Source organism: Brienomyrus brachyistius, chromosome 4 (genome assembly GCF_023856365.1).
Source record: "Brienomyrus brachyistius isolate T26 chromosome 4, BBRACH_0.4, whole genome shotgun sequence".
NCBI lineage: Eukaryota > Metazoa > Chordata > Actinopteri > Osteoglossiformes > Mormyridae > Brienomyrus > Brienomyrus brachyistius.
The window spans coordinates 16,338,195-16,365,724 of NC_064536.1; the positions used below are offsets into that span (position 1 = coordinate 16,338,195).

The window sequence follows — 27,530 nt, forward strand, 5'->3', positions numbered from 1 at the left end:
TACCTTTGCAGCGAAGATTTTGGCATGGTGAGCGGCCAGGGAGATATATTATGAACAGAAACACTGGGCTTTGCATTGCTCATAAAGTAACCTGATGTTTATGCTACACAAGTTTATGCTACCCTATGTCTAACCTAGGCCACTGACAAGATTCTCAAAAAACACATGAAGTCTGTATCAAAGAAGGTAAATATATATATGTAGCTAGATAGTTCAACACGTGCACAATATTTTACTAACTAAACCGTCCCTGTAATGTTGCTGGCCTTCAAGATTTCCTGGTAGGCATAGTTCTGCAGTGTTAGCTTGGTTAATGAATATATCGCGGCATCTTCTCGTAACATTCATGTCAAATAAGTTAAATCTAATATTAATGGATTGCTATCTTAGAATTAACAAACCTCCCTATACTAAAGAACCATATAGCTAACGTCGTTGATTTCCAAAGCCTACTTGATTTTTTTTTTTCTAAATTTCATTTCGTGTCTTTTATCGCTTACTATTACTCCCTTGATTTTCTTTTGCCACGCATTAAAGACCACTTCTTAAATGTAACACGGGCTTCTGTCACACTTGTACGTGATTGATTACGCACAATCAACGATAATAGTAAAGACGCGCTGGAGAATGTTTGCACACAGTTCTGTTGCCGAGCAGAATTTTTGACAGGAGTGCGACAGACAAAAAAAATCACCACATCAGTCGACTATATTTAACAGAACAAAGAAAGAAAAAATAAAGGCGGTCGTGCAGGGCGGCTTGTGAACATGTGATTTTCAAAGGGGCATCGAGGCCTGAAATTCCTGCCTTAGCTTGTGTAGAGGAAAGTGAGGCGGATATTGTATGTAAACGTCCATCAGTAAGTCTAAACGAGTGTTTAACAATCCCAGTCATGAGCTAACCGCACGAACTGCAGTAAGTACCGCAACGTTATCGCTATGGGATGCAGACTGTGATGTTAGTTCCTCATAATCAAACTGTGTTTTAGGATGACGAAAAATTTTAAATAATTACGTCCCAACTGGTATTCTGACATATTTTTTTAATTCCTAAGGGTCACGCGACATTTAGTGTACCCTGGGATATTATTTTTAAATTGCTTACGGAGAATATAGCTCATTACGGAGAGTGTAACTCGTAGTGTAACTTGCTGGATATGTATTCGTGTATTTTATGTTGTAAACAATACGTGTTGTACCCATGGGCGTCGTTAGGTCCGATCACTTTGTTTTATCGTGGAAGGCATGTCATGTCCTGTCTCCGTGTTGCGGTCCGGGTAAATGTTGTGTAATATCACTGTTCCCAACATATATAGATGATATGATAAAATCCATTTATATTTGATATAAACAAACATTCAAATCTAAACAAATTGTCTGATTCCTTGGGGATTATTCCACTAAACAAAACGTTCTATGCTTAGCACTGTTCCATGTACAGCCCTGGTGGATGACAGTCTCTCACTGAAGGTAAAACAATACTTTTATATAAAATTTTCAAAAGTGTTTTGAATGGTAAATGTTGTTTGATGTTGAACATAGTCATAATGGGAGGGGTACCTCATGACACTTTACTTTTTTCTTGAGTGGCTCTCATCCTGGAAAAGGTTGGAGATCCCTGAGCCAGTAGCTTAGTTTGTTGCATTATTTTAAGTAGCTTGCTGAGCACTGCCATTCTGTTAAGGATCTTAGTGCTGTCTGTCTTGTTTGGGTTACAGTCACCTACTCAGGCTTGTCCCACTCATTGTCACTGTTGGCTCCTAAGCCTCAGCCCCTATGTTGATTGTCCTTTTTATTTACATGCTGATAGACTCCTGTCAGCAAATCAGGTCTGCAAGGAGAATCGTGGATGCTTAATAAATATTATGGCTTTAGTTTGAATATGAATTTAGCAACTGAGAAATCATAGGACAGTTTTGTTTATTGATGAGGGTTACGGAGGCGAGGCTACATTATAGACGTGTTCCGACTGCCCATATCTCTTGTTCTTACTTGATGTGATTCTGTTGGCATGATCGGTACTGGTTAGCGAGGATGGGCACAATTCATAACGGAATTGAGAATGTCCCTGAAATTATACTTCGTTTCATAAAATTTAATTAATTTGTATTGTAGTTGAAAAAAGGATTCAGAATTCCAATTGAATTAAATTCCAATTTAGAATTTAAGGAAGTAGAATTAAATTGGAATTTGAATTCACATAAATTCTCATCCTAGTGTAGGTGCATCTTTTAACAAAACATATTAATATTTTGTTATTAATTTCACGTAAACATTACCATAAATAAGTATATGCTGATGCTGTGTCATTGTAATAAAAATGTGGTGCTACCTAGAATTAAATAATACAACATTTACAGTGTTACCTATAGAATAAATTAACTGTGCTTTTGTGTACCTTAGTGGAAGAGTGCTATGTTTCGCTCTTTCTTATGCCACAATCTGTAAAATGAAACCAGACTATATGAAAAAATACTTGATAACAAGAATGAAAATTAGTAGCAAACCTGAGTAGCTGTCCATCCTTGCCCATTTTGGTGAGCCACCTCCTACAGCCACACCTGGAAATCACAGAGCTGTATGTAAGCAATGCAATGCAGCTGACTGAGGTTCCACCACGGACACTTCAGGTTGCAAAGGACATCTACAGGTACGTTAAGACTTATTGTACTTAATTTTCATTTTATGGTCTAGTTAGTATGTATTGTCACCATTCTACTGGTATCTGATCTCGCGGGCGTACAGAAGTGGCACATGTTAAAAGGCATGGTGTGTGTGCGCTTATATCTAAAGGCTTTTTAATTATTTCTGTTACCTGAATTATTACAATCTATAGATCTGTTTCTCTTTCTGTTTCTTAATATTGTTGTGTGGATGTGCAGGTTTTATTCTGACTTAGTTCTCGTGCGTTCCTTTTAATTTCTGTAGAATTTAAGAAAAATATTTAATATTTTTATGCAGTAAAATACAATATACCATCTATTAGGGGTGCACAGGTAGGACTCTGTATCATGCTAAAAAATCTGAAACTTATGGTTAATGATTGGGTTGGGTAGAGGTTAATTTTGTCATTGTTGAGATTATGGTTATACCCACAGAAACGAATGGAGAGTACCCCCCCCCCCCCCCACACACACACACACACACGTATGTTTGTGTACGTATCTAAATGAGGACTATCCATTCTTTTCTATGGGAAAAGAAATGACACCAATACATACAGTAAACTGGGTAATTTTTCCCATAGAAAAATCACGACACCCTTAACCTCTACCTATCCCTAACCTTAACCATAAGTAACCACCCCAAATACAAGACTTTTGGCATTTTTACTTTTTTGATTGAATTCACAGATTTCTATATAAAACTGAGGTTATCCTAATGGGGACCTTAAACATGTCCCCAAACGTAAGGAAATTTCAGGTTATACTACACTTTGGGGACAATTTGGTCCTCAAATGTAATATATGTATTATTTTCACATTAAGTATAGGTCATATTTAACATTCCCAGTTTACATTAATTCACATTTAATTTTTTTAAACTGACAGTATGCTATATTATTAAAACGCATGCGCAGGCGCAACACTTCCGGCTACAGTAGATAACATCCTTTGTGCAGCAGGCTTAGATAGCTATACAGTCCAAAGATGTCGGCCTGGTCTGAGGAGACAGAGGGTGCAAGTGACGTTATCGAGGAATTGCACCCTCCCCAAAAAAGAATCCTTTCAGCTGTGTGGACATATTTTGGATTCAGAAAAAGAGACGGAGTTATTGTTAAGAGCGACTCCCCAATTTGTAGAGCATGTGGTAAAGCCGTACCTGCCAAAACAGGCAACACATCAAACCTTAGGCACCATCTGAGGAAACACCATCCGTCACTTTACGCCGCAATGCTAAACGTAAGTCAGATGTCCCGGGGACACTGGTTAGAAGGTCTTCAGTTTAAGCGGGCAAGTTGAGATTTTTTCTTTATTCAATATGTGCATAATTCGCTAAACAGACGGCGTTAGAACTCGCGTACCGGGGCGGGGAAGCGGAGAGATTCGCCGAGTTTAGTGCTGGCTACCTTTACCTTCCTTGATTTTTTTTATTAATTATTTAATTCTTTGGAAACCGATCGATCGGCGGGCTGGATTCAGCAATGATGAAAAAACACGTCGCGCGTGGGGTAGAACAGTCTCACGGGCCGTTACTTTCAGATTAGTTGCTATCCGTCTCACCTTTTACGTGATCTCTCGCATTCAATCGCAGAATGTTGCGTACGGTACGTAATTTGTCCCTTTTTTCGTATCCGGACCGCGCTGTTGACTGGAAACCCATCGCCTCGCTCGAAATATTTTGTTTTCGGTGACGTGGGGGAAGGCGCGCGGCGGCGTCCATTATTTCTTCGAACTGAAAAAAAACATCCCTGACGTTGAGAATCCTGTGCTAATACAAGGGATAGGCTAACATTTACACATGTTAAGAACACCTGATGTGTATGGTGAGCAAAGGACGAGACTTATTTCATGCGAGTAACCAAATTAAGAAGAATTAAATGGATTCTTCGTGTATGATTTTATTCATTGAGTGGCTAGGGGCTCTTCGTCTTGCCGACAGATGCGGTGGGTTTGGCGGCGGAAAAAATTACGCAATTTGACCTGTGTTTTCGAATCTAACTGCGCAGTCTATGCCCTTCCCCGCTCGGCAGATTTTGTCGTCGGATTATTACAGCCTAAAGACATAAATTATTATTCACAGGAACCACGTCACTGACGCTTGCTGTGCAAGTTAAATGCAAAATATTTTTCCTGCGACTAATTAGTAATGATTAAATAAATGTATACAGTGAGTTTTCATTTATGGGTATTATTGCATGATGACACACTGCTTGTGATCAAAGGGTCACAGGTTTGAATCCCACTAAGGGGCATCTGAGGAAGTTGATAACCCCCAGTCACTCCTGGGCCTGTTTGATCCTGCCTTCTCAATTTTACATTGCCTTGAATTAAAGAATCTGCTAAAAATACATTGAAAACGTTTTAAAATGTCAGTTATTGAGTGGTATACAGGGGCTTTGGGGGGGGGGGGGGTTTAATCCATGATATATCAAATATTGTTACTGGGATACATGGTTATCATACCATTTTTTTTTCTTAAGATAAACAGTAGGGCTGCAACCGTAATTGTGAATTTTACACACACATAGACATATTTTTCTGAAATTATAAAATACTTTCATTTTCAGATGAAACATCCTGAACTTTTGGTGAAGTCTGAACCCAGCGATGACCCAGTCACCCCTAACCCAAGTGTTACTGATACCTCACCAACTGAATCTGAAGCCAGCTCTAAATGGGTCGTGGTTCCAGTACCAATGGATACTCGTCAAGTTGCTCTGACAGACAGCATTGTGACATATATTGTGAATGGACTCCTCCCCCTCTCTACTGTAGAAAATAAGGATTTCATCGCAGTTTTGCAGTTGGCTGAACCCTTCTTCACAATGCCTTCTCGGAGAGACCTCACCCAGAACCTCATTCCTCAGCGCACCGTTGCTGTTAAACTTAATTTAATTAATCTGATAGAAAGCACATCAGATATTTGCCTGACTGTGGATCTGTGGTCAAATCGTTCCATGAGGTCGTTTTTTGGCATGACTGGTCATTTCATTTCTAATTTTACTTTGCAGAATGTAATGTTGAGTTGCCAGCGATTCCGGGGAAGGCATTCAGCAGATAACATCTGTGGCGTGTATGAGGATATTTTATCGACTTACGACATTAAGAATAAAGTATCATTCATTGTGACTGATAGTGCATCAAACATGATAAAGGCGTTCAACCTTTTCCCACCTATAACTGTTGTTGATGGTGAAGAAGAGGAACAGGATGACACATCTGATCTTCATGTGGTGAACATTGATGAGGAGATGATGTACTTCCCTCCAGAAAGAAGTCCATGCTTTGTCTACACATTGCAACTTGTGGTTCGGGATGCCCTGGATCAAGTTGGTTCTGTAAAAAACTTGCTAGGCAAAATTCAAAAACTTGTGTCTTTCTGTTATAAGTCTACACTGGCTTTTGAGATTTTAGGAGATTACAGACTTCATCCTGGAAATGTCGCCCGCTGGAATAGCCAGTTGAAGATGCTAAAGTCAGTCCTTAACATTCCCAGTGATGTCCTTGGTCAGCTGGAGTGCCCTGTTCAGCTGTCACCCACTGAATTTAAAATCATACAGGAACTATGTGTGGTGCTGGAACCGTTTGAGGAGGTGACAGACAGGTGTCAGGCAGACAAAGTGGTCACCTCCAGCTTGGTGATTCCGTGTGTTCGAGGCTTAAGGCACGCAGTAAGAAATATGAAGATGACTGGCAACAACAACTTGGTGTCCATTCTCCAGAGCTTAGTTGAGAAGCATCTTGCAAAATTTGAAGAAATACAGTGCTTTCAGATGGCTTCCATTCTTGACCCAAGATTCAAACTGGACTGGTGTATTGGTGAAGAGGTTACCACCATGAAGGATCTTCTCATGGGAAAGGTTGAGTGTCTCTCCCCAAAACTCAGTGCTGGATATAATGACTATAGTGGCCAACCAAAGAAACGTCCCAAACTTTTTTCCTACATGGAAAGCCAAAGCGGTCCCTCAGCTGTTGCCAAAGCTTCACATGATGTCATCGTGTACCTGAGTCAACCATGTTTAGCAGAGGATGTTGACCCTTTGGCTTACTGGAAGGGAAACCAAACCAGCTTTCCTGAGCTAGCACGACTTGCCTGCAAATACCTTGCTATACCAGCTTCCTCTGCACCTGTTGAGAGAATCTTTAGTGCGGCGGGAAATATTTTCAGGCCGGAACGTTCCAATCTGAACGATAAAACCTTTGAAGATCTTTTGCTGATTAAATGTAACAGTACAGAAACATGAATCGTTTATGGGAATAAAGCATAATTGTATTTGCCGTGATGTTTTGCTTTTTGTTACAATGCAATAATACAATTTATACTCAAGAAAATAAATAGGAGCGTCTATGTGAAATAATTCTTTGTGGCCCCGTGTGCTTTTAGTGTGCACTGATCGAACTGGCTAAAAGTTATACACAATTTTTCTTACAACCATTCCAATTCCAATTTGCCCACTGGTACATAAACAACCTCCGAACATATATCTGCTGTTTTGAGTCAGTCTGTTATTTAATTGTTTATGTTTTGCTTGATTAAATGACATTCCTGTGCTGCGTGATTGCACTGAATTTCTTTAATCTGAAATGAATTAGTTTTTTCCTGTTATGTGTTCTGTCAGCGTATCTTGTCTGCAGGGAGAACTGTGGGCGTTTCATGAACGCTTTGGGCTTGGATGTGACACTAGTAATTGTCCCACAATAGTCTGCTTGCTGGTGCTGGTAGTGTTGGGGTCCCAGTGGCCCCTGTAAAGGCTTATCTCTTTGAAATTGTAAAGCACATGATTTTGTTGCCGTTGGTTATGATCAGTACTGGTTAGTAAGGTTGTCCACCATTCAGTGTTTAATTGAGAATTGCTCTGAAAATCAAGTCACGTCTCTGAATTTGCATTGTGGTTGAAAACAGGATGCAGATTGCTAATAATTAAACTTACTTAAGCAATGAAGCTTTAAATCCAAACGTATTGGAAAAGCATTCAGCATTCGAAGCTTTGTAGAACACAGTGGATGCTAGTGACCCTCAATAGTAATAGCAGAGGCCAATACATGTTTGTGTTACTGGTCATATTTTGTATACTGGTTTCTGCAGAAAGCATGTAATGGTAATCCTTGCCTTACAGTGCTTTGATATATGTAAGAACAGATATTGTTGCTTGTGTAACAGATAAAAGTGTTTGTATGATAGTTGGATATGGGGAGGGGTGGGGTTAAAGATTTTTGTTCAAGAAGAGTATTTATTCAACAATCTTGGGGATCATTCTGTTCCTTTTCTTACTAATAACTTCCCCAGCCTTATTTAAAATACATTCACATGGAACTGAGGATGCGGCAATATGTAAAAACTGTAGTGCTAAATTGTAAAGTAGGATAGACATTTGTGATGCTTGGAACTTCAGGCTCAGTGGGTTAACATCAGTTGTTAAGCTGACCAGGACAGCCCCACTGGCTCTCTCTATTTGAACAAGCACCACTTCTTGAATCAGTTTCAAAACTGTCATATTCATCTGCTCTTGAACCTGAGAAAATCGTTCCTTGGCAGCTGTGCTAGTTCTAAAATATGCCACAGCCCTTCTCACCCTTGCTCTGGTCAAATGAAACCCAGGGGTTTGCTCAATTGTATTTGTAACAAAAAGGCTTGTGCAATATACGTTGTGTGGCGGGGCTTTACTGTGTTGACACAGGTAATCATTTTGGCAGCTGCAATAGTGACATCTCACTTTACCCTGGATACCCTAATGCTCTATAAGGGATGTCTGTATTACAGCCAAATTTGCAGCAGTGTGAGCTTTTGGGAATTTTCCCGCACCTAGCAGCACTGTAGCCTGTTCATGGGACTTAGTGATGTAATGGCAGGTTACTGCAAGATATGCATCCCTATGAAGTGAAGTCCACATATCTGCTCTCAGGTTTACATCTGATGCCTTCTGCACTTCCTCCTAAGTTTTTTTTTGTGTTTACTTGCTACCATTTCCTTTACAGCAGATATTGTAGATAGTAAAAATACTTAAGTCTACCTACACTCTAACTCCCTAAATCCAGCATCCTCTACCATAGAAAAGGGCTGAGCATCCAGTAACAATTATGTTCATTACTGCTTCGTCTATCATCTCCTTCCAGGTGGTACCTGGAGCAAAACACACATTATGTGTGTGTGTGTGTGTCTGCGTGTGTGTGTTTCATGCTTTGCACGAAAATGTCTATGCTTCGATGAGGTGTTATTATTGTACGCCAGTTGTGTTGAGAGCAGATCAGACACTGGACTTCACATGAGAAAATAGTATTCATGTACTGTTATATGCGAGGACTGATGACTTTAGAATGATGAAGTTATTTTTATGACATACCTTAGTTGGAGATAGCACAGCAAAATGTTCTCAAATTTGAGAATGAGTTCTTTTCTTGTCTTGTTTCGTTGGTATGAGTTACAATAACTTAAGCGCATGGGAATGCCCCGTACTGGTTTGAGCTAGTTTTAACTGTTTCCAAACCATTGCCGACACAGTACAGAACTAAGCTATGGATGTCATTCGATCACGTGACTGGCATCCCCAATACAAGCATCGAATCATGCTTTGGAAAACCCTCCTCCATAGTTTTGAAAGCGAGCTCCAGAGGTTCAGGTTCTCTCTTACATCACTGCAGATTGCAATTCCAATTTCAAATTAAGGAAGTAGAATGGGTGCTTCCCTGCTTTCCGCCCATATATAGGATAGGCTTCGGACCCTGAATAGGACAGGCAGTTTCAGAAGATGGATGGATAGATGTATACATTGTATAGGTGCATCTTTTAACAATATAGCTCAATATTAGAATCTTTATTCTGATATTTACGACCAAGGCCAATGGAAATTTTTGTTGCTACTGTTAGAGACAATTACCAATTATAGACAGAATAAATACACAATAGTGCAGGCCAAACGCAAGGTATGACAGATACAGTGGTTTGTGCAAATATAAGCAGTCCAATGCTGGATCTTGGCACAGGGACCGTACAGACATAACCATACATGTAGTGCCTAACACTTGTGAAATGTTTCGTGTGCAACGATATTGTCAGGAGTGGGTGCCGATGGAAATGTAAATGTTTACATGGTGTGAATACTACATTGTCATTTGATTGCAAGCAAAGAGAGCTGTTGAGTCCAGTAGCGCTGAGGAAGAAGCTGTTCTTGAAGCTTGTGGTGAGTTGTCTGTCTGAGGGACGCAGCTGAAGCAGATCATACGTAGGATGTGAGGAGTCCTCCATAATCCTTTTGGCACGTTCACTGACGCTTAGAATTTAGTGGTGTTCAGTTGATGGCAGGGCAGAACCAGAGATCTTTGAGGCCTTGGTGAGAATTCAAGGACGTCTTTTCCTAGTGACTGATGACATTCCCCCATACCAGACTGTGATCAGGGTGCTCCCTGTAATGTGGGTGCAGAACTATACAATGAGCTGATGATTGACTCAGAACTTCTTTTATTGCCTGAGGATAGTCTTGATGAAGTGGTTGAAGTTCATTTGTCAATTTAAGGAAGTACGGATGGAGGTGCCCAGAAATTTCAACGAGTCTGACATCTGATACTGTTCGTTTTTTTTGACAATTGACATAAAGCGGAGCTTTGGTGTTATGGAAGTGCCTGAAGTCCACCATGATCATAGAGGTTTTGGATGCATTGAATTGGAGGTCATTGTCAGTGCACCAGGGGACTGCTCTGTCTCCCTCAAGCTGATGTTACACTTAATATTTAAATATGTGTTACACATAAACATCTTAATATACATAGCATATACTGTGTCATTGTTATAAAAATGTCATTCCGAATCAAAGAATGTAACATTTGAAGCTTCACCTATATAATAAGTTAACTTATTTTGTGTACCATGATGGAACAGCATTTCATTTCCCAGAATGCTATTGCTTGTCCCACAATCTGCAAAATGGAGCATGACAATATGAAAGCAGACTCACCCACAAGACAGAAAATTAGCTAAGGAAACCTGAGTACCATGTCCATTTTGGTGAGCCACCTCCCACAGCCACGCCTGGAAATCACAGAGCTGTATGTAAGCAATGCAATGCAGCTGACTGAGGTTCCACCACGGCCACTTCAAATTTCAAAGGACATCTACAGGTAAGTTAACAGACTTATTGTAGTTCATTATGATTTCATGATAAAGTCAGTAGTTAGTGGCAGCGCTCACTTTGCTGCAGGTATCTAATATTATAGGACTGCAATAAGTGAATATGTTTACTTTTGTTTTCCTAATATTGTTGTGTGGCTGTGCTGGTTTTGTTATTTCTGTGCTTTAAAAATAAATTTATGTAGAAGTAAAGATGTTTATTATATTTTATGCATTAGAATAAAATATACTGTCTATTAGGGGTGCAAAAGTGTGACGCTATACCGTCAAAAAATATCTGAAATAGTTATGTCATTAGTGCTTGTATATTGCGAAATAAATGATGGCGTCACAACGTTAATATCCGTGACACACACATTTACGTTAAAATGTGTTATCACACGAAATGTTCCCAAATCACATTAATTCAGATTTAATTTCTAAAATAATTTTTCAAAACGCATGCGCAGGAGCATCACTTCCGGCCTCACTGGACAACATCCTTTGTTTGGCTGGCTACCAAATACATTAAAGATGTCCGCGTGGTTTGAGGGGGCAAAGGGTGCAAGTATTGCTAACAGCGAATTGCACCCTCCACAAAAAAGAATCCGTTCAGCCGTATGGACATATTTTGGATTTAGAAAAAAAGACGGAGTAATTGTTCAGCGCGACTGGCCAGTTTGTAGAGCATGTGGTAAAGCCGTACCGGCCAAAACAAGCAACACGTCAAACCTAATCCACCATCTACGCGAACATCCGACACATTACGCAGCCGTTCGGAAGCAGTTTTCTCGTTTTTGAATGTAATGTAAACTGCACAGAAATGGTCCTTATATTGTTTTAAAGCTATTGTCCAGCTCTATAGATTGAACAAGTAATATGCCATCCCCATTTGAATAATTACTGTGTAATAACTGATTAAAATATGAAAAATTCAATGAAAAAAACCTATATTTCAAAATTGATAACATTTTTTTATTAAAGCTAGAGCGTAATGTCATGAACATCTCCAGAAAATTTGGTCTTTGGTTTTTAAGGTGTTGTTCAGATATCTTAATGGGAGCATCACATGGTTTCATATCACTAATGGGCCTTTTTAATGGCAGCCAAACTGACATGAAATAGTATAACAAGCACAGGTGTAAGTAATAAATAAAAGGTTACAAATATGCTACAATGAAATTTCATGGAAGCTTCGTTAATGTCATTGCAGACACCTGTACTTGCCGTACTACTGAAAAGGCCCACATGGCTAGTAAATATGGCTGATAAATGATAAATATTGCTGATAAATATGGCATTCATCAGAGGTGAGTGAGGTGTGCACACTGAGGGAATCACTCGACTTTGCAGGCATCAAAGGTTACGTTGTGGCTGCATATGATGATAACTGGTGTCTAGGATGTGTTGAGGAAACTAGCTTACGTTAAGGTAAATATAGCCAAAGTCATAGCCCCCCCCCCCCAAAAAAAAAAAAAAAATTAAAACTTTGTTCACTTACATTTCCCTGAATATTGATCTAAGACTCGCCGAATTTCAGGTTCAAGAGTTTTGTTTAGTTAAAATCCGTGACGATGAGGTCCGAAAGTGTGATGATTTGACATGGAATGACCCAATATAAACAGTAGGGCTGCAACAGTAATTGTGATTTTACACTCATATAGAAATATTTAGACACCAAACACATTTTTCTAAATGTATAAAATGCTTTCTTTTTCAGAAGAAACATCCTGACCTTTTAGTGAAGTTGGAACCCAATGATGACCCAGTCACCCCTAACCCAAGTGTTACAGATACCTCACCAACTGAATCTGAAGCCAGCTCTAAATGGGTTGTGGTTCCAGTATCAACGGATAGTCGTCAAGTTGCTCTGACAGACAGCATTGTGACATACATCGTGAATGGACTCCTCCCCCTTTCCACTGTAGAAAATAAGGATTTCATCACCGTTTTGCAGTTGGCTGAACCATTCTTCACAATGCCTTCTCGGAGAGACCTCACCCAGAACCTCATTCCTCAGCGCACCGCTGCTGTTTAAAAATCATTTAATTAATCAGATGCAGAACACTTGTATTTGCCTAACAGTGGATATGTGGTCAAATCGTTCCATGAGGTCGTTTTTTGGCATGACTGGTCATTTCATTTCTAATTTTACTTTGCAGAATGTAATGTTGAGTTGCCAGCGATTCCGGGGAAGGCATTCAGCAGATAACATCTGTGGCGTGTATGAGGATATTTTATCGACTTACGACATTAAGAATAAAGTATCATTCATTGTGACTGATAGTGCATCAAACATGATAAAGGCGTTCAACCTTTTCCCACCTATAACTGTTGTTGATGGTGAAGAAGAGGAACAGGATGACACATCTGATCTTCATGTGGTGAACATTGATGAGGAGATGATGTACTTCCCTCCAGAAAGAAGTCCATGCTTTGTCTACACATTGCAACTTGTGGTTCGTGATGCCCTGGATCAAGTTGGTTCTGTAAAAAACTTGCTAGGCAAAATTCAAAAACTTGTGTCATTCTGCCATAAGTCTCCACTGGCTAAAGAGATATTAGGAGATTACAGACTTCATCCTGGAATTGCCACCCGCTGGTAAAGTCAATTGAAGATGCTGAAGTCAGTCCTTAACATTCCCAGTGATGTCCTTGCTCAGCTACAGTGCCCTGTTCAGCTGTCACCCACTGAATTTAAAATCATACAGGAACTATGTGTGGTGCTTGAGCCCTTTGAGGAGGTGACAGACAGGTGTCAGGCAGAGAAAGCTGTAACCTCCAGCTTGGTGAGCCTTAAGGCACGCAGTCAGAAACATGAAGATGACTGGCAACAACAACTTGGTGTCCATTCTGCAGAGCTTGGTTGAGAAGCATCTCGCAAAATTTGAAGAAATGCAATGCTTTCAGATGGCTTCCACTCTTGACCCAAGATTCAAACTGGAGTGGTGTACTGGTGAAGAGGTTACCACCATAAAGGATCATCTCATGGGAAAAGTTGAGTATCTCAGTGTTTGCTATACTGACTGTAGTACCCAACCAAAGAAACGTCTCAAACTTTTTTCCTACATGGAAAGCCAAAGTTGTCCTTCAGCTGACGCCAAAGCTTCACATGATGTCATCGTATACCTGAGTCAGCCATGTTTGGCAGAGGATGTTGAGCCTTTGGCCTACTGGAAAGGAAACCAAACAAGATTTCCTGAGCTAGCATGACTTGCCTGCAAATACCTTGCTATACCAGCTTCCTCTGCACCTGTTGAGAGAATCTTCAGTGCAGCAGGAAGTATTTTCAGGCCGGAACAATGCAATCTAAATGATAAAACCTTTGAAGATCTTTTGTTGATTAAATGTAACAACATTGAACAATGAATGGTGTATTGGAATAAAGCATAATTGCATTTGCCATCATGTTTTGCTTTTTGTTATGGTGCTAAGGTTGAACTAAAAAAAACTTACTTTTCTACTCATAAGAAAATAAATAGAAGTAACTGCATGAATTAAAGTAATTCTTTTTGCCATGTGTGCTTTTAATATCCAGCTCTGGAAAAAATTTGATTTAAGAGCAAAATTTTCAGTTTCATTTCTCAATTTATGGTTAAGCATCAGTCTAAAATACACATTTTTTTTGCCAGCTGCAGCCCGGTTCTTCTCCGTTTCTCATTGATGAAGGGCTTCTTCCTTGATTTACAGGGCTTCAGTCCTGCTTGTAGGAGTCTGATACAAACCGTCCTAGACGTGCACTTTATACCACTTAATGCTTCCCATTATTTGTACAGGTCACTTGACATCATCCTCCAATTTATGATGCGCTGTCAGATAAGCTCATGGTCTCTGGCATTAGAAAGTTGTTTATGTCCTTTTGCCTGGTCACTTTTTGTGCTCTGCGGTCTTAAAAACCTTCAGCTTAGAAGTAACCTGCCGCTCAATGTAACCTTCTGCCCGCAGAAGCAGGATTTTCAAATGCAGATTTTTTTTTTTTAAATATGGAGTGGTCTCAATTTTTTTCCAGAGGTGTATATTGATAGATTAAGCTACAGGTTATTGCATTTTCTTTTAAAATCATGCTAAAATAAGTACCCATTACCCACTTGTACATACAGTATATAACCTCAGACCATACATCTACCATCTCAAGAGGAAATGTATTATATAGCTATTTATGTTTCACTTTATTAAGTGATATTCCTGCGTTGCGCGACTGAATTAAATTTATTTAAACTTGAATGAATTACATCCTTCCTGGGGTCGATTCTCCCATGCAGTCATGTAAAAAAAAAGTGCGTAACTTCACCCTTTTAACTTAAACGTGTTCTCCCATTGGCTTAAGTCTGGGATTTACGCACGCTTAAGTGCCTGATGGGAGAAGAGACCCCACTGCCATTCCAACTCACCATCCTGTAGAGTGTGACCAGTTTATGAATTATTTTCATGCTGATAGATTCCTGTCAACGTATCAGGTCTGCAAGGAGAATTAATAAACATATAATGGCTTCAGTTTGAATATGAGTTTAGCAACTGAGAAACCCCAGGACAGTCTGCTTATTGATGAGGGGCAGGGGGGGTGGGGCTACATTATGAGCATTTTCCGACTGGCCCAGTGAAGGCTCATACTTTTGATATGATGAAATGACCATATATCTTGTTCTTACTAGAAGCGATTCTATTGGTATTATCAGTACTGGTTAGCAAGGTTGTGCACCATTCAGAATAGAATTGAGAGTACTTACAAGGAAGAAACATATATTTTTTTCAGGCTGCCTTTTTCCTACTCCAGTAATTTTAGTTCTCGTGTATGCACTCAACTGAGATAATGCTAATATTGTTCACAAGCTCATTTATAAAATACCAGAGTAAAGCATATATTATGTCATTTTTTTGTGGTGACAAATCGTGCCATAGATCCAACTTTAGATCATTTAAATCCCAAAACATCATCTACCAGTAAAATGGCCCAAACTCGCTCCACTAATATGACACAAATTGGCTGTTTAGAATCATGGAGATTTTCCTGCCTACACCAGAAACCGTGTTCTTATTTTTCTCATATTTGTCTTTATTTGAGGATAGATTTTTTTTTATAGACAAAACAGCTCTTTACGAACAGTAACAAAAATAGAATATTCCGCAGTAGCAGGATTATACCTCACACCTGTTCTTCATGATCTCTGTTTCTCATTGAGCTGTACTGACCATCCACTGTGGAGGTTCTGTGCTCGCAGACAGACCATTTGTACATTTATACTAGAGGCCACAGATAATTTTCTGCTAACTAATGCATCTGATTCCATCTCCATCTATTGTAGGTGTAATGTTTAAAGCTGTAATTAGAGGAGAAATAATTTCTTCGACTCCAGCTTATGATAAATCAAAGAAACAAAAAACAGCACTAATGAATTCAATAGCAATTTTAGACAGTCGGCATTCAGCAAATTCTTAGCAAGAGTTATAAATCATTGCTGGAACTTAAAGCTCAGTACCATTGGTTATCAGTAGAAAGAACTCGACATTACCTACTTTGGTTGAAAGGCTATTTTTATGAACATGGAGAAAAAAAGCAGGATATATCCTAGTCCACCAGTTAAAATGTAAGTAGGTACCTCAGCTGATCCCTGAAATCTGTAATATATCCCAACAACTGACAGTGGACCCCCGAGAAATGTGACATGTTTAAGGAATAGTACTCAGAGCTATACACAATTAAGTTCAAATATGCTTATTTAAAAGAAAATCTAAACAGAAACTGAAACTGGTAGAAACTGGGCCTTACTAAATGTAATGATCTCTATATCGACAACACTTTTGCTAGTTTTAGTTCCCTCTCTGAAAAAATGTAACCTGCCACTCACTTGTTTTGATATTTTCAGGTCTGACATTTTTATTCGGTCTCAAAGTCCTTGTTTCCCTTATCAGCCACCTACACTAACATTAGAGCTAATTTTGCAAATTTCCCCACACCTTAAGGTCAAATCTCTAAAATATATAATGCGATTATGTCCATAAACGACACATGAATAGACAAAATCTAGCTGGAATTGGTTAAAGAACTGGGGAAGGAGATATCTGATGAAACCTGTTATGAAGCTCTTAGCAAAGTAAACAGAACTACACCATTTGCCTGTCTGAGCCTAATTCAGTTTAAAATTGCCCACCGTATCTAACCAAAACAGAACTTTCTATTCCAATTTGAATTTAAACAAGTAGAATTAAAATTGAATTTGAATTCAAATAAATTCATATTCGTAGTGTAGGTGCAGCTTTTAACAATACACCTTAATATTTTGAAATGAGTTCCACACATTACCTTGAAACCATATGTCGTATCATCGTTATAAAAATGTGATATTATTTAGAATGAAATAATGCAAAACTTGAAGTGTTACGTATAGAATAAACTATTTAATTGACCTTTTTTGTACCATGGTGGAAGAACACTTTGTTTTCCAGAATGCTCTTCCTCATCCCAAAATATACAAAATGGAGCCAAATAATCTGAATGCATACAGAATACAATCTGACTCTCATATAAAATTCACACAGCAAACCTGAGTAGCTGTCCATCCTTGCCCATTTTGGTGAGCCACCTCCCACAGCCACACCTGGAAATCACAGAGCTGTATGTAAGCAATGCAATGCAGCTGACTGAGGTTCCACCACGGACACTTCAAATTTCAAAGTACATCTACAGGTAAGTTAACAGACTTATTGTAATTCATCTTAATTTTATAACAGTCAGAATTTAACGCTGACATGCATCGGGTATCTGATGTCATAGGCCAGAGGAGGGGTCTCACAGTGGGTGGGCTGTAACACATTTGCTAGATATCTTTGCTTGTTTTTTTAATACTGTTGTGGGACTGTGCAGGTTTTATTCTCTTTTTTGTGCTTTTGATTTAAGAGTAATTTCTGTATAAGTAAATAAATAAATGTTTATTTGATTTCATGCAGTAAAATGCTGTCTATTGGGGTGCAGCGGTATGATGGTATATTGTGTTTAAATAAGATCTGAAATTGTTACGTCATTAATGCTGTTACATATCCCGGTTGAAACACTCCACACTAATAGTGAAATAGATTGGAATACCGTTATTCTCATTGTACAATGTACAACGAAATTTGGTATGCCACTTCAATAATAAAATAAAGATAATAATCATAACATATGCAATGGCACACACATAAACAACAAAAAACATTGTGTTATATATACGTATTTGCTTTAAGAAAAGTACGACACAGATTTGAAGACTGACAAGCAAAGTGCACTGAGGCATAACTAGGTTAATTCGGCAATAATTCGACAGTAACAACGGGTGAACGAGTGTGACAGTTGTTCAGAAGACAAAGGCACAAAACAAACATGGCATTTAGATAATAATGTATTCTCACATGAATATCCGTAACATTTAATGTTCGAAATTCGCATTCATTTCTAAAATTCCTAAACTGAGATTTCTCAACAATTTTCATAACGCATGCGCAGGTGCAACACTTCCGGCTACAGTAGATAACATCCTTTGTTTAGCTGGCTAGCTAGCTGTACAGTCAAAAGATGTCGGCCTGGTCTGAGGAGACAGAGGGTGCAAATGACGTTGTCGGCGAATTGCACCCTCCAGAACATAGAATCCGTTCAGCCGTGTGGACACATTTTGGATTCAGAAAAAAAGACGGAGTTATTATTAAGAGCGACTGGCCAATTTGTAGAGCATGCGGCAGAGCTATACCGACCAAAGCAGGTAGCACATCAAACCTTATACACCATCTGAGAGAGCGACATCCGTCACGTTACGCCGCAATGCAAAACGTAAGTGAAATAACCCGGCGATCCCAGGCTCGGAGGTCTTCAGTTTTAGCAGGCAACTTGAATTTAAAAGTGCAGTAAAAAAATTATCTTGTGAACAGAGTGCGTAATACTTGCACACCTAGAGGTGGGGGGATAGGCGGCGGCGGTAAAATTTTACATCCGCTGATTAGTATTTTTATCATCCGTGGAAATCGATCGACTCGCGGGACGCATTTAAGAATGAAAAACACGCTGCAGGCTGGTACTTTCAGTAAAGTTGCTACCCGTTCCCTTATTTCGCAGGATCGTCATTTATTAAAGACGAAACGCTGATTCCGATTGTGAACTAATACAAGACGCAATTTGTTCTGTATTTTCGAATCCGGTCCGAAATGAAATTTATGTAGACGGCACAGTCGTTGGGAACCTGGGGGCGATGCTCCTTATTTCTTCAAATTGAAAGTGTCAACCCCAACTTTAAGGAGTATTCGAGGGTTTTGTTTGCTACATGCAAGGTATACAGTCAGAACATAACCTGCAGTGAAATATAAGGTCTCCGCCGTATGAACAGTGACAGCTGAGAGACATTTAAAGTAGCCATGTAATAATAAATAGACGCAAAAAATAACAATAGTTCTACTGGAAAATCGTCATTCTAAAAACCAAAATTAAAAAAACCTAAGTTATACTGTAGAATAAATAAATAGTGCTCAGATGTGCAAGACAGATGTAATAAAGGGCGAGGCTCAGATCGAAGGTTATAGGCTGACATTCATTGAACCGTGTCAGTGAGACTTTTTATGAGTAAAATTAATATGAATTAAATGAGTTTATACAGGGAGTGCAGAATTATTAGGCAAATGAGTATTTTGTCCACATCATCCTCTTTATGCATGTTGTCTTACTCCAAGCTGTATAGGCTCGAAAGCCTACTACCAATTAAGCATATTAGGTGATGTGCATCTCTGTAATGAGAAGGGGTGTGGTCTAATGACGTCAACACCCTATATCAGGTGTGCATAATTATTAGGCAACTTCCTTTCCTTTGGCAAAATGGGTCAAAAGAAGGACTTGACAGGCTCAGAAAAGTCAAAAATACTGAGATATCTTGCAGAGGGATGCAGCACTCTTAAAATTGCAAAGCTTCTGAAGCGTGATCATCGAACAATCAAGCGTTTCATTCAAAATAGTCAACAGGGTCGCAAGAAGCGTGTGGAAAAACCAAGGCGCAAAATAACTGCCCATGAACTGAGAAAAGTCAAGCGTGCAGCTGCCAAGATGCCACTTGCCACCAGTTTCGCCATATTTCAGAGCTGCAACATCACTGGAGTGCCCAAAAGCACAAGGTGTGCAATACTCAGAGACATGGCCAAGGTAAGAAAGGCTGAAAGACGACCACCACTGAACAAGACACACAAGCTGAAACGTGAAGACTGGGCCAAGAAATATCTCAAGACTGATTTTTCTAAGGTTTTATGGACTGATGAAATGAGAGTGAGTCTTGATGGGCCACATAGATGGGCCCGTGGCTGGATTGGTAAAGGGCAGAGAGCTCCAGTCCGACTCAGACGCCAGCGAGGTGGAGTACTGGTTTGGGCTGGTATCATCAAAGATGAGCTTGTGGGGCCTTTTCGGGTTGAGGATGGAGTCAAGCTCAACTCCCAGTCCTACTGCCAGTTTCTGGAAGACACCTTCTTCAAGCAGTGGTACAGGAAGAAGTCTGCATCCTTCAAGAAAAACATGATTTTCATGCAGGTCAATGCTCCATCACATGCGTCCAGGTACTCCACAGCGTGGCTGGCAAGAAAGGGTATAAAAGAAGAAAAACTAATGACATGGCCTCCTTGTTCACCTGATCTGAACCCCATTGAGAACCTGTGGTCCATCATCAAATGTGAGATTTACAAGGAGGGAAAACGGTACACCTCTCTGAACAGTGTCTGGGAGGCTGTGGTTGCTGCTGCATGCAATGTTGATGGTGAACAGATCAAAACACTGACAGAATCCATGGATGGCAGGCTTTTGAGTGTCCTTGCAAAGAAAGGTGGCTATATTGGTCACTGATTTGTTTTTGTATGTCAGAAATGTATATTTGTGAATGTGGAGATGTTATATTGGTTTCACTGGTAAAAATAAATAATTGAAATGGGTATATATTTTTCTTTTTTTGTTAAGTTGCCTAATAATTATGCACACCTGATATAGGGTGTTGACGTCATTAGACCACACCCCTTCTCATTACAGAGATGCACATCACCTAATATGCTTAATTGGTAGTAGGCTTTCGAGCCTATACAGCTTGGAGTAAGACAACATGGATAAAGAGGATGATGTGGACAAAATACTCATTTGCCTAATAATTCTGCACTCCCTGTACAGAGGGAGGGTGTAAAGTGTGGCATATTAAAAAGGAAAAAAAAAACTTGGCATATACTTTTATCATGCCGTGAATTTTTCCATGCCATTTCAGCTGTACTGCCCATGTTAAGTATAATTCATTTTCATATAGGAATATTTGTACTTTACACTGGTTTTTCCCTATACTTGCAAAATAACGAATACATATTTTCTTTTTCAGATGAAACATCCTGAACTTTTGGTGAAGTCAGAACCCATTGATGACCCAGTCACCCCTAACCAAACTGTTATAGAAACTATGCCTGCCGAAGCTGAAGCTGAAACCAGTTCTAAATGGGAACCAATGGATACTCGTCAAGTTGCTCTGACAGACAGCATTGTGACATATATTGTGAATGGACTCCTCCCCCTCTCTACTGTAGAAAATAAGGATTTCATCGCAGTTCTGCAGTTGGCCGAGCCATTATTCATAATGCCTTCTCGGAGAGACCTCACCCAGAACCTCATTCCTCAGCGCACCACTTCTGTAAAATATCATTTAATTAATCAGATGCATAACGCCTACAATATTTGCCTGACAGTGGATCTATGGTCAAACCGATCCATGAGGTCGTTTTTCGGCATGACGGGTAATTTCATTTCAAATTTTACATTGCAGAATGTAACGTTGAGTTGCCAGCGATTCAAAGGAAGACTTACAGCAGAGAACATTTGTGGAATGTATGAGGATATTTTATCAACTTATGACATTAAGAACAAAGTATCATTCATTGTTACTGATAGTGCATCTAACCTGATAAAGGCATTCAACCTCTTCCCACCAGTAACTCTTATTGATGTTGAAGAGGACGAACAGGATGACACATCTGATCTTCATGTGGTGAACATTGATGAGGAGATAATGTACTTCCCTCCAGAAAGAAGTCCATGCTTTGTCTACACATTGCAGCTTGTGGTTCGTGATGCCCTGGATCAAGTTGGTTCTATAAAAAACTTGCTAGACAAAATCCAAAAACTTGTGTCTTTCTGCCATAAGTCTCCAGTGGCTACTGAGATTTTAGGAGATTACAAGATTTATCCTGGGAATGCCGCCCACTGGAATAGCCAGTTGAAGGTGCTGAAGTCGGTCCTTAACATTCCCAGTTATGTCCTTGCTCAGCTGGAGTGCCCTGTTCAACTGTCACCCACTGAATTTAAAATCATACAGGAACTATGTGTGGTGCTGGAGCCCTTTGGGGAGGTGACAGACAGGTGTCAGGCAGAGAAAGTGGTGACCTCCAGCTTAGTGATTCCATGTGTTCGAGGTTTAAGGCATGCAGTGAAAAACATGAAGATGACTGGCAATAATAACTTGGTGTCCATTCTCCAGAGCTTGGTTGAGAAGCATCTCGCAAAATTTGAAGACATTCAATGCTTTCAGATGGCTTCCACTCTTGACCCAAGATTCAAACTGGACTGGTGTACTGGTGAAGAGGTTAACACCATAAAGGATCTCCTCATAGGAAAAGTTGAGTGTCTCTCTCCAAAATTCAATGCTGGCTATAGTGACTGGACTGCCCAACCAGTGAAACGTCCCAAACTCTTTTCCTACATGGAGAGTCAGACTAGTCCATCAGATATCGCCAAAGCTACTCGTGATGTCATTGTATACTTGAGTCAACCATGTTTAGCAGAGGATGCTGACCCTTTGGCCTATTGGAAAGGAAACCAAACCAGCTTTCCTGAGCTAGCACGACTTGCCTGCAAATACCTTGCTATACCAGCTTCCTCGGCACCTGTTGAGAAAATCTTCAGGGCAGCAGGAAGTATTTTCAAGTCAGAACGCGGCAATCTAAATGATAAAACCTTTGAAGATCTTTTGCTGATTAAATGTAACAGTACTGAACAATGAATATTGGAATAAAGCATAATTGTATTTGCCATGATGTTTTGCTTTTTGTTATAGGTTGAACTGGTAGACAAAACGTACTGTTTTGCACTTAAGGAAATAAATATGAGCAACTATGGAGAAAAAAAAGCAGGAACTATTTTTTGCCATGTTTACTTCTAATGTATATTGGTGGAGTAAAGCTAAAAGTTATACACAATTTTACTCTTACAATCATGCAAATTTAAAGGCCACTATACCCACTCATACCCTCAGTACATATAGCTACTATCTTGAACGTAAATCTGTTGTATAATTATGTTTTGTTAGATTAAATAACATTCCTGTTTTGTGTGATTGCATTGAACTTCTTTGCTTTTGATTTTTTTTCAAGTACAGTGGTACCTTGGAGCACAAACTTAATTCATACCAGATGGCTGGTTGTCTTTACACCTGTATTGAGGTGAGCTGATGGCATAGTGGAAGTGGCAGGTATAGAGGAGGAGGGATGGAGGAGTTATTGTTTGGAAGGGGAGACGCGTCTCCATCCATACAAGTTTTAGCAGGTCTGTTTTGTTTTGCCGTGTCCTGAGTTTTCGATCAAGTTGCGGCTAGATTTTTCTCAACCGAGGTCTGAATTGGTAGGGTTGAACACGTCTCAACCCATACTAATTTTAGCAAGGATGGTTGATTTCCAAGATTTCAGTCGAGGTACAAGTCGAAATACATTCAACAGATCCATTTTATGTCCGAGTTCATCGACTTAAGAGGCGTTCGAGTTTCGAGGTTCTACTGTAATTACAATTCAAGTTCCTTTGGGTGTGGCTAATTCAGTTCAAATACCAGTCTTTGAATTGAATGATATGCAATTCGTAAATTCTGAATATTGCTCAATCTTAACATGAAGTTTGGTGGTGTTTAAGTAGTTATTAATGAATACTAAAGACAGGACTGGTATGTGCTGGGGGGGCGGCATGATGGTGCAATGGTTAGCACTGTTGTCTCACACCCGGGTTCGAGTCTCCGCCTAGGTTACGTGTGTGTGGAGTTTGCATGTTCTCCCCGTGTCGTACCGGTACTCTGGTTTCCCTACATAGTCCAAAGATGTGCTGAGGCTAATTGGAGTTACTAAATTGGATGTGTGTGAGTGTCCCCTGTGATGGGCTGGCCCCTCATCCTGGGTTGTTCCCTGCTTCGTGCAGTTAGCTTCTGGGATAGGCTTCGGACTCCCGCAAGTGGTTTGGAAAATGGATGGATGGGGTATGTGCTGTTGAGTCTTTGCCTTGTCAGTTTGAGCCTTGGATTGGGATATTCACAATGTCAGATACAGGCTGTTAGTTTAAATGGTTGCCTAGGTCATCAAACTGATGGTGATCATGAAGTTGTTAAGGACATTAGGGCACTTTTCCACTCCATCAAAGTACCAAAAGTATGGTACTTCAAAGTGTTTTGCACTAGCATAAAACTGGAACCACTGCTAAATGATATCACAATGCGTGGTGGGGTATTGAACTGGAAAAATGGCTGTAGTATATTGTATTGTCAGGCTGTTTGTTGTGTGATATCAGTACCAACATCACATGTCATGCATATATATTTCTTTTATTGCTACTCCTCTAGAAAATAGTTTTTTTCTTGCTTTCAATTCTGTACAGACATTATGAATGAATGAGAATTGCAATGTGATTTTTTTTCTTGTCATAAATACTGGGGTATTTATGAAACAAAAAATTCCCACAAATCCATGTAGGAGTGATTTAAACACCAAGGATGAAAATGATTATGATTGTCTGTGAGAACGCATGCAGCACTCATGCAAAAGCAGTGGAGGCAAACTTTAAACATATACTAGATAATCTTGAAAAGGAATAATCGCTAAAATTTCAAAATTCCAAAAACAAAAGTCCAAAAACATGCTGAGGCTAATTGAAGTTGCTAAATTGCCCATAGGTGTGCATGTGTGAGTGACTGGTGTGTGAGTGTGTCCTGTGATGGGCTGGCCCCCCATCCTGGGTTGTTCACTGCCTTGTGCCCATTGCTTCCGGGATAGGCTCCGGACCCCCCCGCGACCCAGTAGAATAAGCGGCTTGGAAAATGGATGGATGGTTTGGCACTTTTGGTACTAGTGCTCGACTGGAAATCAATGGAAGTCAAAAGTTCAAAGTATCAAAAGTTTTGTACCAAAAATACAGTATATGGTGCATTGGAAAAGCATCCTGCTGTATTTGATACCGTTTGTCTTGTTTGTGTGACAAAGCCGTTCACTCAGGCTTCTCCCACTCATTGTCACTGTTGGCTCCTAAGCCTACACATAGATTCCTGTCAGCATATCAGGTCCGCAATGAGAGAACCATGAGTGCTTTATAAATATTGTGGCTTCCGCTTAAAAATGGGTTTAGCAACTGAGAAATGACAGGATAGTCTGCTTATTGATATGGGGGGGGAGCCTCTTCATGGGGGTGTTCTGACTGCCCCTATAAAGGTCCCTGCTCACGAAACAATGGAATTACAGTATGTCTTCTTGTTACATCACATTAATCTGTCAACATGTGTTGCACCCAGTACTTGTTAGTCTACTACGTGTGTGAATGATTACAGTGTTACTGAGGTTCACATAGTAAGCTATTCGTCTCTCCCATCAGATAGAGTGGGCAAAATAAGAATTGAACGACAACATTTTATTCAGTAAATATGTTTCTAAGGGGGCTATTGACATGACATTTACACCAGATGTTGCCAGCAAGTAATCCACACACACACACAAAGAAATCAAAACAAATAAGTCCATAAATTTAGTTACGTGTTGATAGACTTCTGAAGTAAGTTTACATCACCTGCCGCTGTGTCTTCATCTTATTTATTTTATGAAGATAAGTTTTGGACCAGTGTAGTGCTAACGAATCCTGCCTTTTCTGGATAATGGATGTGGGGGCATGTTCAGACAGAGGAGGGATACCCATACAGCACAGTACATAGCAGAGATTTTTTCTGGTTATCACGAGCTTTGTTTGCTCAGCTCAGGGCAGCCTGTAATTTACGGGGGCCGTCAGTATGCTCTTAATTTTGTGTTCTTGACGGGCGAGTCAGATTAGTTTATTTGGTTGACTTTCAGCGGCTCTGAATAAGGGGAATGGGTATAGGGAAAAATACGGATCTGAAATCTTATTTTGAACACACTAACATAAAACCAATGTCATAATTAATGACCAATACTTTTACTAAAAAAAAACATTCCTAAAACTGTGGATTTAATATAATGTACTCCGTTTTTTAAAAATAATGCTACTATCTTTTATAGTTAAATACAACAGTACTGTGTGCAATTTGGCTGCGACCCATCATTTTCATGTCTTTGGTGGTCTGTGTCGGGCGGGCGAGCAGGGAGATGACGGAGCGGGGAATCGGGATCAGGCAGACGGAGATCCAGAACGCAGGGTTTATTCAGGAGGAAACACATACAAACGAAAAGTACGTCAATGACCGGACTGGGGAAACAGACTTGAACGCGGACTAAATACACAAGACTGAAGGCAGGAAACGCAGAACAGCTGGTGAACGTAGGGATTCCACGCAGGGTTGTACGAGCAGGACATGACAGTCTGGCTCTTAAACAATCAGCTCTTCATCATCAGCAAGGCTAGAGAAATATTTGTGCGTGTTTGTAAGGCTTGACCATGCCTATTTCAGTGCGCTTTCTAGGACACTTAAGGCTGGGGTTTTGAGTAGATGCATGTTTATGAGGGAAAAGTGTCTGCGTCTGTTTATTCGGCAATGTATAGAAATGCAGGTGTGAAGTATGGACATAGAAACTTAAGTTTTGCATTTTCCATTAGTCTAGAAGGGCACATACTCCATTAACCTTGGTTACATGAAACTCGCATTCTTCAGGAAATAGTCCACTGAAAATGGACACGAGTTGCTACAAGAGTTTAGAGAGGCAGCCGGGAAGATTTCTGAGACTATGGTTTCTGGATGTCTGATAGTATGTCTTGTGTCAAGTTTTTTTGAGGTTTGGTCTCTGGGTACTCTGGGGAGTGAGATCGAACACCCCATCTCTGACCCACATTTTTAATCTAAACAATTCTTTCTAGATGCACGTTATGTTAATTTGTTGAATTAAATATTCTGGTATCTTCACATCTCTGGATCATTTTTTTCATCGCTTCTGAAAGCGGAACCTCCCACCTGAGCGACGATGGACGGGATCCCAGCTGGGCTCTCGTGTAATTCAGTTGGATGTTTATGTGGCCTGTTCTGGGGCGGCTAATGCTTACCTGTTGCTATCAATTTCTGTGCTGTGCCCCCCCTCCCCCCCAACACACATAATGATCAGACTGTCACCAGGAGTTTTATGGTTATGTGCCTCTGCTCTATATGAAGTCTACTCCCCCAATCCATATTTTTTAAATTTGAGGTCACCGTAAGAGGCTGGGGAGTAACATCTGGTGCCGGGGCCCCAGGAAAAGGTTTTGCCGTTGCTGGATCTGTGGACGCTTCCCGTTTTGGCCTGAGTAGAGTGTCAAATGACCTGTAGCGTGTGAAACCATTGTGGGCGGAGCCAGATAAGGCGCAGAAGCGGCAGTGATGTCAGAGAAACGCACACGTTAGCGAATAACCTGCTATCGTGCGCTAACAATGCGAACAGTTAATCTGACCCCAAATTCATATTCTATTCATATCCAGCTCTTACTGTACGTCATTTAGCACTGTGCACTTTATCCAGTGATTCTTCTATTTTCTATAATTTTAAAAATTTATTCTG

At 40.0% G+C, this 27,530-nt stretch overlaps 1 protein-coding gene and 1 long non-coding RNA gene across 17 annotated transcripts in view; one reads left to right on the top strand and one right to left on the bottom strand.

Annotated features, from left to right (window-relative positions):
- LOC125740582 (chromodomain Y-like protein) overlaps positions 1 to 27,530 on the top strand; it is a 106,179-nt gene that overhangs the window by 67,975 nt on the left and 10,674 nt on the right. For 3 of the 16 annotated variants that reach the window (XM_049011919.1, XM_049011915.1, XM_049011902.1), the window contains one exon: positions 6,291 to 7,247. The exons of 1 other annotated variant lie outside the window; for it this stretch is intronic. In XM_049011919.1, the coding sequence (XP_048867876.1) occupies positions 6,291 to 6,906 (616 nt within the window). In that variant the 3' untranslated portion in view covers positions 6,907 to 7,247. Of the gene's footprint in view, positions 1 to 472; positions 916 to 1,423; positions 1,470 to 2,514; positions 2,650 to 3,426; positions 3,953 to 5,229; positions 7,248 to 18,256; positions 18,565 to 21,121; positions 22,919 to 27,530 lie in introns of those variants that run through there. 12 more of the 16 variants (XM_049011905.1, XM_049011903.1, XM_049011918.1 and 9 more) reach the window with 11 other exon arrangements.
- LOC125740586 (uncharacterized) lies at positions 1,450 to 4,382 on the bottom strand. The gene is made up of 3 exons (XR_007397668.1): positions 4,223 to 4,382; positions 2,507 to 2,560; positions 1,450 to 2,002 (listed from the first exon to the last, which is right to left on the bottom strand). It is a non-coding gene; the product is annotated as an uncharacterized LOC125740586 (long non-coding RNA).